Here is a 12,914-nt window from a genome sequence, read left to right as displayed (position 1 = left end):
TTCTCTTCATAGGCTGACTGCCCATCTGCAGTTGTTCTGTGGTCAAGTATATCAGTTCAAGAATTTTTGCCCACTTATTAAATTGCTTTTCTGTCAAATACTTGTGAAAGTTCTACATGTATTCTGGATGCAAGTCCTTTATCAGATAAGTGTTTTGAAAATATTTTCTTATGGTTTGTTTTTCTTTTAGCTCCTTAGCGGTGGTTTTTCACAGCACAGATGTTTTTAACTTTGATAAAATCCATTTTACCAACTTTTATAGTTTATGCTTTTTGTGTCTGAAGCAATCTTTGCCTGGCCCAAGGTCACAAAGATCTTCCTGCTTTGTTTTCTTCTATAAAGTTTTTACTTATTGCTTTTACTTTAGGCTCATGACCCACTTTTGCTCATTGTTATACAAGTTGTAAGGAATAGGTTGAGACTCTGAGGTTTTGATTTTTCTTTCTTTGTTGGCACTTTTGTGCCAATCAATTGATCATTTACGTGTGGGTCTACCTGTAGATGTTACTATGTTCCACTGAACTATATACCTGTCTTTCACCAATACCACACTATCTCAACTACTGAAGCTTTAGGATAAGTCCTGAAGTCACGAAGTACAACTTTTCCAACTCTGTTCCTTTTCAAAATTGCTTTGGCTATTCTAAGTCTTTTGCCTTGATATGTAAATTTTTGAATTAGCTGGTCATTTTTTGAATTAGCTTATCATTACACAAAACACTCATGCTTACATTTCTATGTATTTATGTATTTTTGGCTGTGTCAGGTCTTAATAATCGCACGCGGGCTTCTTTCCGACTGTGGTGTGTGGGTCCTCGAGTGCATGGCTATGCAGTTGTGGCCGATGGGCTCAGTAGCTCCGCGGCAGGGGGGATCTTAGTTTCCCGACCAGGGACTGAACCCACGTCTCCTGCATTGGAAGGTGGACTCTTAACCACTGGACCATCAGGGGAGTTGCATTTGTTTATGTTTCTACATTTTCATTTAGGCTGTGTTGATCAATTTGAGTTGGGTGCCTTATCTTCTTGAAAGTAAAAGACTGGTCATCTTTCAGAAATAGCATAAGAGAAAGACCAGCCAGTCCCTCCCAGACCACCCACACAGAATGGCTTTGCCAAATGGCCTTGGCTGTAAGGGCTGGGCTGTGGTGTTCACACATTCTGATCTGGAGGGGCATGTGCTGGGGGAAGAAGAAGGAAATCTGCCTCTCCAGCCTGCTACCTGAGGCTGGAAGGAAAAGACCAAAAAGGGCTGCTCAGAGAAGCAGCCCTGAGACCTACAACAGGAAGGAATATGGCTCCTTGACAAATCAGGGAAGAGGAGATAACACGGAAGGGGCCACTGGAGGGTGCATAGGAGTTCACTGCTGCAAGACAGAAAGAAAGTTAATTCTTCAAAGGAAGATGCCAGAGCAAGGGGTGAAGGAGGCAGGAAGCTCACGGCGGCAAAGTAGCAGGAGACGGAGGCTGGGGACAAGGTCTGGAATCCCCTGCTAAGGGTCAGGGGATTCCATATGCTACTCCACATGAGGAAGCCCATGGAGGTTCCTGAGTGGGAACAGCACTACAGGTCTGCATTTGAGAAAGATTTTTAGGGTGGCAGGCAAAATATTCCCCTAAAGATCACGTTGTGGAGGTGGCAACAGATATGTGATGAGTAGGTTTGACTGGGGAAATGGCCAGGATCCTGGACCAGAAGATCCCTAGAAGACAAAGGCACCACCTGGATACCAGACAAGAGATTAAAAGGGGATGGAGAATCAAAAACTGAGCAGAAGACATACTGATGGTCAACAGGCACATGAAATGATGCTCAATAGTGCTAATCATGAGAGGCATGCAAATAAAAGCTGCTGCTGCTGCTGCTGTCACTTCAGTCATGTCCGACTCTGTGTGATCCCACAGATGAAAGCCCACCAGGCTCCCATCCCTGGGATTCTCCAGGCAAGAACACTGGAGAGGGTTGCCATTTCCTTCTCCAATGTGTGAAAGTGAAGCCGCTCAGTCATGTCCGACTCTTAGCGACCCCATGGACCGCAGCCTACCAGGCTCCTCCATCCATGGGATTCTCCGGGCAAGAGTACTGGAGTGGGGTGCCATTGCTTTCTCCGAAATAAAAGCTACAGTGAGGCATTCCTTCACACCAGTCAGAATGGCCATTATCCAAAAGTCTACAGATAATAGATGTTGGAGAGGGTGTGAAGAAAAGGGAACCCTCCAACACTGCTGATGGGAATGCACATCAGTGCAGCCACTGTGTAGAACAGTACAAACGTTTCTCAAAAAAGCTAAACCAGAGTTACCATATGACCTAGCGATCCCACTCCTGGGCATGTATTTAGAAAAGATGAAATCTTTAATTTGAAAAGATACATGTACCCCAGTGTTCACTGACAATAAACAAGACACAGAAGCAATCTAAGTGTCCATTGACAGAGGAATGGATGAAGAAGATGTGGTGTGTATATATATATACACTGGGATATTGTGTGTCTTAGTCACTCACTCGTGTCTGACTCTTTGCGACCCCAGGGCTGTAGCCCACCAGGCTCCTTGGTCCATGGGATTCTTCAGGCAAGAATACTGGAGTGGGTTGCCATTCCTTTCTCCAGGAGATCTTCCTGACCCAGGGATCAAACCCAGGTCTTCTGCATTGCAGGTGGACTCTACCGACTAAGTCATCAGGGAAGCCCAGAAATAGAACATTACTCAACCATTTAAAAACGAATGAAACGATGCCATTTGCAGCAACATGGATCGACCCAGAGGTGATCACACTAAGTGGTGTCAGTCAGACAGAGAGGGGCAAATATATGATACCACTTATATGTAGAATCTTAGAAGAATGATACAAATGAGCTTATTTACAAATCAGAAACAGACTCACAGACATAGAAAACAAATCTGTGGTCACCATAGGGAAAAGGGGGTGGCAGAGGGACAGATTATGAGTTTGGGATCAGCAGATACACACTACTATACATAAAATAGATAAACAACAAGGAAGCACTGCATAGAACAGGGAACTATATTCAGTATCTTGTAATAACCTACAACCGAAAAGAATCTGAGAAAAGTATGTATATGTATTCTGGAGCACAGCCGCTTCGCTGTACACCATAAACTAACAACACTGTAAATCGACTGTATTTCAATTTTTAAACAGGGTGGGGATGGAGAGGAACATGCATCTACTCCTTACTCCCCCGGACCTTGAAAAGCATCTACCTCTCACCAGGTACATCCACAACCCCCTGCCAAGTTCAGCTGTACAACCCCGGCCCCCAGCATCCTCACTCAGAGCATCTAACTCAGACACCCTGTGAATATTCATATGCTGCTCCAGGGGGCAATCTTTTGTGCTAAGTTTATCTAAAGAAGGAAGCCGAAGCCGCAGCTGGTGCTCTGGGACCACATAGAAGGGTAGGTTGGGGAGGGAGGGGGGTTTCAGGGTGGGGGGAAATGTGTGTGTACCTATTGCCAATTTATGTTGATGTGTGGCAGAAACCATCACAATACTGTAAAGTAATTGTCCTCCAATTTAAATAAATAAATTAGTTTTTTAAAAAAAGAACGCAACCTTCCAAAAGATGGCATTGCTTTTAAGATTATACCATGGGCTCTGGATAAATTTCTTGGCAACCTTGAGTATAAATCTAGTTGGAGCCTCAGTGTGAACTCTGAAAAACAGACAGATGGAACAGTCAGCCAGAGAGCCCGTGACAGGAACAACTATTCCCTGGAAGGGGAAAAAAGGCCAGAAAGGCATCTCTGTTTATTTTTACAGAATGTGGAGAATGAGCCTCTCCACGAGATCAAACCCGCTCCAGATGGGAGTCACTAGGTGTTTGAAGTCAGCGTCCAGTGGGGCTAAGGGCCCTGTTTCGCTCTTCTCCCCACTTTGCATCTCAAGATGACACTTTCATCTGTTCATGGGTGCAGGCTGTCCATTCAATGACCACTCTGCTTCATCTACGAACTTCAAACTCTTCTTCTAATCTAAATCAGAACACGAAAGTACACAACTTCATTTCCTGCTTGGCCCCCGTGGGCTCATTCAAAACCAATACCTGAAGGCAGTCTGGGAATAACCTGTAATCAGGGTCCAACTCTGAACTGATCAAGCTGCCAACTCACCCACCCCCTGGGACTAATCACAATCAAGTCTCCCATTCTCCCTGCCCTCGCCAGCCCTCAGGGGACCTCAAAGGCTTTTAGGGGGTTGGTACCTTCAACTCTAAGATTTGGCTTAGAGCATAGGCCTGAACGGAGTACTGATTCTATCAAAGAAATTGACAGAAAGAAGTCAGCTGTGAAAATGATGCACCTTTGGTGGTGGTTTGCTGTCTAGGTCCTGTTTGCCTCTTTGTGACCCCATGGACTGTAGGTCCACCAGGCTCCTCTGTCCATGGGATTTCCCAGGCAAGGATACAGGAGTGGGTTGTCATTTCCTTCTCCAGGGGATCTTCCTGACCGAGGGGTAGAACCCGTGTCTCCTGCATTGCAGGCGGATTCTTTGCCACTGAGCCACCAGGGAAGCCCTATTTTTTAGTCTGCATCTAAAAGTCAAAACTCTGTGGCTTTCCATTTAACTAAAACAAGACAAATGAAAACTTCCCTTCCTTCCTCATTTATTTCTTTATATTGAAGTAATAGTTGATTTACAATGTTGTGTTGGTTTCTGGTGCATGGCAAAGCAATTCGTATATATGTGTGTATAAACATTCTTCTTCATATTCCTTTCTATTATAGTTTATTTCCGGATATTGACTATAGCTTTCCTGCGCTATCAGTAGAAGCTTGTTGTTTATCTGTTTTATGCACAGCAGTTTGCCTCTGATAAACCCAAACTCCTAGTTTATCCCTCCCTTACCCCATTACCCCTTTGGTGACCACAAGTCTGTTCTCTATGTCTGTGAATCTGCTTCTGCTGTGTAAATAAGTTCATTTGTGCCATATTTTAGAGTCCACAAAGAAGTGATATCATACGGTATTTGTCTCTCTCTGACTGACTTCACTTAGTATGATCATCTCTAGATCCAGCCACCCCTTCTCATTTATTTTAAAATGACAAAACATTAAAGCAAAACAAAATAATTCTGTCGGGGGTCACTTTGCTGCTCTCATACCATATTTTCACGAGCCTTTCTTAGAAATATGGTCATGAGTGCCACGTGCAAAACCTCCCTGCTGCTGGTACACGCAAGCTCGCCATCATATCAGAGGATGAGAGCCAAAGGCGAGGTTCACCTTGGCCCAGGGGTTCCCGCCAGGAGGGAGCAGGCGTCCTCAGGCTGCTGCCCTGTGAGAGGCAGGAAGAACAGCTGAACTCTCTTTCAGTCTTGCAGAAAAAGAAAAAACAAAACACCCACACAGGGGGAACAATTCCCCCACTGCGTGGGCGGCGGGGCCCCTGAACTGTTATCTGCGAAGGGCACTTCTGGGGTTACCCAGCTGCTACCGCGGTGTGGATTCCACCCGAAAACCTCAACCAAACAGTGGGGAGTGAGCAGCAAGACACAAGTTTCCACTCTGTCAAAATGCCATGACTTTACACAAATAAACTAAAACGCCACGACAATAAATGAAATGAGCGCCGGGTCTGCTGTCAAAGGCACGGTCAGTCACAGCTTTTGCTCTTCCTTGCTCGGTTCATCTATATGGTAGGAATATGATGATGTCACTTTCCACCCTCCCAGCTCCTCAGCCCTCTGTCCTACACCACACACACACACACACACACACACGGACACACACACACTCCTATACCACACACACAGGTCTAGAGTAACAGGAGTAGCAGGAGTTCGAAGCTGAACGATGCCTGGGGCAGAAGTGGGGATGGTTGGGGTGTTGTATGTATCAGTGTAGAGCTAGGGGTAGAGTTGAGGGGTCCTAACTCTGAACACTGTGCATGGTATTAATAACGAGAGATCTGAGAGCCGAAGCACCAGTGCAGATGCATAGAAACAAAACCAGCATCCTTTGAGCCTCAAGCCCCTTTCTCGCCACACAAGAGCCCCTCTGGCTCCAGGCAGCTCTGCCCCCATGTGTCTGCAGCAGCCTAAGAGGTTCTGCCCGCTCACAGGGTTATCGGATTTTGGCGGGTCCTTCCCCTCCCACATTCAAATCCTTTAAAGCCCCCTCGCCTGTTCCTCTTGATACTGAGGAACGTCCTCCCGAAAGCAGCCTCTTGGAACTATGTTTGCCTCCTCCCTCCCCTCTATCTCACCTCCATCCACTGAGGCTGTCTGCTAGGGTTTCTCTTCCACCTCGCTTGGCCCTGACTCTCCCGTTGTGTTTGTGTTGTGATCAGCCTCTCAGTCGTGTCCAACTCTTTGGGACCCCAAGGACTGTAGCCTGCCAGGCTCCTCTGTCCATGGAATTTTTCAGGCAAGAATACTGGAGTCAGTTGCCATTTCCCACTCCAGGGAGATCTGCTCGACCCAGGGATCGAACCCACGTCTTCTGCATTGGCAGGTGGCTTCTTTACCATGAGCCACATGGGAAGCCCCCATATGGCTCTCCTGTTAGAATTCTGGAAAGAGACCTGGTGATTAGAACCTAAAGTCCCAAACCTTGTTTCCCAAAATATCCCTATCCACACAAGAAAGACCAAGGAAAACCTCAATTCTGTCATCTGGGTTCTGGGCAAATGCAACAAGAGAAATGGAAATCATTTCCCAACAGCAACTGTGAGCTCCTGAAGTGACCAAGAACTGTGCAGACACAAGCTACAGCCCATGAACGTATGTGTGTGTGCAGCTGGGTCAATTTGCTGTGCTCTGGGGACTAACATGACATGGCCAAACTATAACATAAAACAAAACTTAAATTGAAAATAAGATAAACTACAAGGATATATTATACAACACAAGGAATAGAGCCAATATTTTATAATAACTATAAATGGAGTATAACCTTTAAAAATTATGAAACTATTTTTATGAAATTATGAAGCCTGTAACTTACATAATATTGTACAGCAACTACACTTTGATTAAAAAGATAAAAACAAAAAATGTAAAAAAAATTAAAATTAAAAAAGTAGTAAACAGGAAAACAGTACAGAAGCTCTTCAACAGTCTAGAAATAAAATGACCATATGACCCACCAATTCCACCCAAAAGAATAGAAAGCAAAGTTTCAAAGAGGTATTTGTACTCCCATACAAAAAAATGAATTTAGTTGCAAAATAGAAATAGATTCAAACATAGAAAACAAACTTATGGTTACCAAAGCAGGGGAGTGATAAATTAAGAATGTGGGATTGGCAGATACAAACTACTATACATAAAATAGATAGCCAACAAGGTCCTACTATATAGCACAAGGAAGTATACTCAGTATCTTGTAATAACCTATAGTGGAAAAGAATCTGAAAAAGAAATATATAAACATATGTATATATAACTGAGTCAATTTGTTGTATACTTGAAACTAACATTGTAAATTAAGCACACTTCAATAAGCAAATAAATATATAAATAAAATGGCAAAATCTATCTTAGATATAATTTACACACATTAAAAAAAAGTGATCAACAAAAGGATAGAAGTTTCAAGTACTCTAAATAAGCTAGTTGGATTTTTAAAGAAAGGATTCAACTGGAAATCCACTCCCTTCATCACCCTCCACCTCCAGAGGACAGAGGTGGGTAACAGAGCCAGTGGCTGGAGGAGCAGAAGAGATATCACCAGGCAACACGGTGACCTGCAGGCATCTGGGAGGGAAGGCTGGTCCCTTCTGTGTCCACTGGCCCCAGAGACAGGGCAGAGGCAATGGGGCAAGAGGCAGGTCATGCAGCCTTAACCTCCAACCCCGTGAAGATGTGACAGGGAAGAGCAAATCTGACTCCATATTGAATCTGTTTCTTTTACTTTCACTTTTGTATCCTGCTGCTTTTGCTACACTACACGTTAATCATTAAAAGAATGTTGCTTGTAGCCTGAACTATACAGGGTGGCCCATTTTTAAGGCTCTGACCTTTAAAGGTGTAACACTTTCCCATTCCTACAGAGATAAGAAGTCACAGAGCAGAGAATAACCATTTGTCTTGTTGGAGGTCTATAGGAACACTGTGCCCTGACCTACATGGACAGCTTCAAGAACAAAGGATTCCATCACAGAGAAGCTTGTAAAAACCAGCCACCACCGCCCTCAGCCCGGGCTCCTCTCAGTATTAAAGACTGAACTGTGACCAGGGTAAGCGACTCTTCAGGACACCAGTCCACCGCCTTGGCAGTCTGCTGTCACTGTTCTGTGCCCAACGCTGGTCTCAACCGACTGGCCTGTCATTGAGTAGCAACAGGGATGTGCTTACTGCCTCTCTGCTGGGCTGTGTCTTAATTCAGCATCTTAATACATTTTGATGCATGCAAAGGGGAAAGGTTAATCCAAGAACAAGAAACAAATGTTTTTGATAAACATGATGCATGTTTATCACATGCATCACAAAACAAAACAAAAAGAGGGCCTTTGATTCATTCTCAGATGGACCCAAGGCAGGAGCTGGAGAGCTCTGCAATGAGGGGGCAAGGGCTTCATTAAGAAGCCCTCACCTGACTTTCTGGCCTCATCTCTCACGCAGGACACCCCTGTCTCCAGTGGTCACCCTTAGAGTCCACTACCAGAAGTCACCTCTGTATCCCTGCCCCAGCACGTTACATTTTTGGTTTTGAAAGAAATGACCTAAAAAAAAAAAAAAAGAAAGAAAGAAATGACCTATCTACCACCACTTTTACATAAAAATCCTACTCCTCAAATAGTGATAAGCTCTCACAATCAGCAACTAGATCAATTTTATCTAACGGCTACGCTCTGACATTGGGGGTAAAGCAGCCAGCAAAACGAAGGTCAGAAACACGCAGACTCGAGCGAACGAAAAGCTGTAAGTCAGTAAGGATACTCTTTAAAGGAAAAAGATGCAACTTTACCTACCTGTGGCTGTAGCGAACGGCTATCGTCAGCCCAAGCTGCAATTACAAAAAGAGAGGAATACATATTAAATAATACCAAGCATAGACTGAATTCACAAGAAAACTAACTTAACATGGCCAATTTTTAAAACATTTCTTAAAACACCCTCCTGCTAATGCTTCATAATAACATGTTTTTGTCGCTGCTGTTTTTGAATAATTTTATTTTTTCTAATTTTGTGTTAATTTTAACTTTCCATAGCACCTCGGCAATGTTGAAAACAAAAATACAAATACAAGCATGCATGAGCATTCGTCACATCATTAGGACGGGGCAGTTCGGACAAGAACAAACATCAACAAGGAACAAGAGAAACCAAATCACGACTTCTGACTCCCAAGCCCAGACATTTAGGAGCTATCACTCAAGGGACACATGAATCAGGCAAAAACCAAAAAACAAAACTCAGTAATGATGTGGATTGCTTCATAATCAGTGTTTTGTGCTACAAAACTGAAAATAAAACAATTTTTTTATTTCATACACAGTCCATTGATATCTCACTTGTACTTTTGTTATTTTTAATAACACATTTTAATGATTAATCTTTAGTTTCAACTTAGTTCTTAAAGAATAACTGTATTTTGAAAGGGTCTTAAGGAGGCTACAATATTCCATTGTGGATCAGACAGAAGGTGTCTCTTATCAGGAAAGACTTCTAGACAGGGCTCTTTTTTTCCTCCTTTTTAAAAATTATTTAATGTTTATTTTTTGTTTTCTATGAGGTGTAATCGACAAGTAAAAGTGTATCTATGTAAAGTGATGACTTTAAATATATATATATATATATACATTGCTAAATGGTTACTGTACATTATCACTTAAATTAACATATTCATTGCCTCACAGTTACTTTTTATTTCTTTTTTTGGTGAAAACACTTAATATCTGCTCTCTTAGCCACTTTCGACTGTATAATACGGTATTGTTAACTACAGTACCCCACTGTACATGAGATGCTCAGAACTTACTCATCTTAAAACTGGAAGTCTGTCCCCTTTGACCAGCATTTTCCCACTCACCCCCACCCTGCAGCCTCTGGCAACCACCATTCTGTCTGTTTCCAAGAGCAAAACAGGGTTCTTTCAGCTCTGAGACAAAGCCACGAAAGGATGGGATGGCAGAGTGCAGCTGATTCTGGGGTTCACACTGGGAAATCACGGCCAAGCCCGGGTCCGGGAAGGCTCCCCCGGATGCCCCCACCCCAGGGCGGGTCGCCTGGGCCAGCGCCTCCCTGGGGAGCGGATCGGCACAGACTTCACACCAAGCCTGTCAGTTCAAGGTCAGCAAGGCAGCTCTGAAGACCGCAAGGAAATCGCACCTGTGATATACATGTGACATCAATAGAAAGTATACACGATGCCAGGCACAACCACAAGCAGAGACTCAAGGTGACGTGGTGATTTCCTCCCTACCTGGCGGGGGTGTCAGGGAGCCCTCTACAGCACCACTGGGGTCGAATCGTAAGGCGTGGGCCTCAACCAGTTCACACCAAGACCAGCAAGAGATCTCAACCCTCAGAGCCTCGATGTTCACAACTGCAAAATGGGCCACTTAGCAACCTTTTTACCAGGTTAACATAAGGACAAAGCAGCTTTTCTATGTGTTTCTCTCGGGGTATATGCCCACGCATGTGCCTGCTGACGGATGGGGTGGTGTATATGCTCGGTCGCTCAGTCGTGTCTGACTCTCTGCGACCCTGTGGACTGTAGCCCGCCAGGTTCTTCAATGGGGTTTTTCAGGCAAGAATATTGGGAGTGGGTTGCCATTTCCTTCTCCAGGGGATCTTCCTGACCCAGAGATCAAACCCTGATTTCCTGTATTGCAGGCAGACTCTTTACTGTCTGAGCCACCAGCAATACCAGTATTTATAGACAATACTCCCTGGGTGAAAATGTCATCACACTTCAAATTTTAATTTTGAAGTTTTTTTTAACTTTAATTTTTGCAACTTTGTATTTCATCACGGCTTCCCAGATGGCCCTAGTGATGAAGAATCCGCCTGCCAATGCAGGAGCCACAAAAGATGCAGGTTTGATCCCTAGGTTGGGAAGATCCACTGAGAAGGAAATGGCAACCCACTCTAGTATTCTTGCCTGGAAAATCCCACCGACAGAGAAGCCTGGCTGGCTACAGTCCATGGGATTGCAAAGAGTAGGACATGACTGAGCATCTGAGCATTCCCATTCCATCATGTAAAATACACAGTGCTCAGCCCTAATCATGCCTATGGAAGTCTCATTCACCCACTTAGGGCTGAATTACTACATGACTAGGAATCCCAATGGCAGTTAAAAACCAAAGTACCAGCTATAACATCATTTCTGGCAAAAAAAAAAAAAAAAGTCTGCCTAAGTTGGACCTTAACATCCCCAAACACATCACTGACAGTTCCCTTGATGTCAGTCTCACAGAAGTAGGGGTGGGGAGGTGACTTTTGGGGTGCTCTCTTGGGCGGTATGAGATGACAGGAGGGTACCTGGGGCAGTGGGAGGGTGGATGGGCTGGGGAAGAGCCAAGAAGAGGAAGAGTTAGGAAAAATTTTAGGGCTAGGAAAGCCCAGTGCTTCTAACCAGTTCTGGTTACTGCTGAATCCCCTAGCTACTCTGGGAATAGCTCAGCTCCAGAATTGTTCAGCTAGGTATTATCACTGATTGCCCTGAAAATATGGAACCAGAAACAGTGAGGTTTCATTTTACCAAAAACATATCTAAAAGTGAAGACATGAAATGTGTAACACATTGAGTTCATACACCCCTCACCTGAATGGACTCAATTATCTATCTCACCTCAGCCAGGAGGGCATCTTCTTTGAGATTTTAACAAACAGAAGAGGAAGATGCCTGAGGGACCATCAAGAATTTAAAGAACAAGGAAGAACGTATTGGGGGAACAAAATAAAAGTAGAAACTGCAGCCCCCAAAAGGTCAGGATGAGCCATTTACCAACTTCACATGCTGGGTAGCTTCACATTACCTGGAGTGAAAAAGTTCTGGCTTCCAGTTAGGCTAATGATAAGACATTTCATGCAAAGATGGGCTCGATAAAGGACAGAAATGGTATGGACCTAACAGAAGCAGAAGATATTAAGAAGAGGTGGCAAGAATACACAGAAGAACTGTACAAAATAGATCTTCACGACCCAGATAATCACGATGGTGTGATCACTCACCTAGAGTTGGACATCCTGGAATGTGAAGTCAAGTGGGCTTTAGGAAGCATCACTACGAACAAAGCTAGTGGAGATGATGGAATTCCAATTGAGCTATTTCAAATGCTGAAAGATGATGCTGTGAAAGTGCTGCACTCAATATGCCAGCAAATTTGGAAAACTCAGCAGTGGCCACAGGACTGGAAAAGGTCAATTTTCTTTCCAATCCCTAAGAAAGGCAATGCCAAAGAATGCTCAAACTACCACACAATTGCACTCATCCCACACGCTAGTAAAGTAATGCTCAAAATTCTCCAAGCCAGGCTTCAGCAATACATGAACCGTGAACTTCCATATGTTCAAGCTGGTTTTAGAAAAGGCAGAGGAACCAGAGATCAAATTGCCAACATCCACTGGATCATACAAAAAGCAAGAGAGTTCCAAAAAAACATCTATTTCTGCTTTATTGCCTATGCCAAAGCCTTCGACTGCATGGACCACAATAAACTGTGGAAAATTCTGAAAGAGATGGGAATACTAGACCATCTGACCTGTCTCTTGAGAAACCTGTATGCAGGTCTGGAAGCAACAGTTAGAACTGGACATGGAACAACAGACTGGTTCCAAATAGGAAAAGGAGTACGTCAAGGCTATATATTGTTACCCTGCTTATTTAACTTATATGCAGAATATATCATGAGAAATGCTGGGCTGGAAGAAGCACAAGCTGGAATCAAGATTGCCGGGAGAAATATCAATAACCTCAGATATGCAGATGACATCA

At 43.9% G+C, this 12,914-nt stretch overlaps 1 protein-coding gene across 1 annotated transcript in view; it reads right to left on the bottom strand.

The window, feature by feature from the left end:
- ACOXL (acyl-CoA oxidase like) overlaps window positions 1-12,914 on the bottom strand; it is a 346,768-nt gene that overhangs the window by 240,602 nt on the left and 93,252 nt on the right. Inside the window, exon 10 of the mRNA XM_065928874.1 lies at window positions 8,941-8,975. Within this exon, the coding sequence (XP_065784946.1) occupies window positions 8,941-8,975 (35 nt within the window). The remainder of the gene's footprint in view (window positions 1-8,940; window positions 8,976-12,914) is intronic.

This window comes from Muntiacus reevesi, chromosome 3 (assembly GCF_963930625.1).
Source record: "Muntiacus reevesi chromosome 3, mMunRee1.1, whole genome shotgun sequence".
Lineage (NCBI taxonomy): Eukaryota > Metazoa > Chordata > Mammalia > Artiodactyla > Cervidae > Muntiacus > Muntiacus reevesi.
This window is presented reverse-complemented; position numbering and strand designations above follow the sequence as displayed.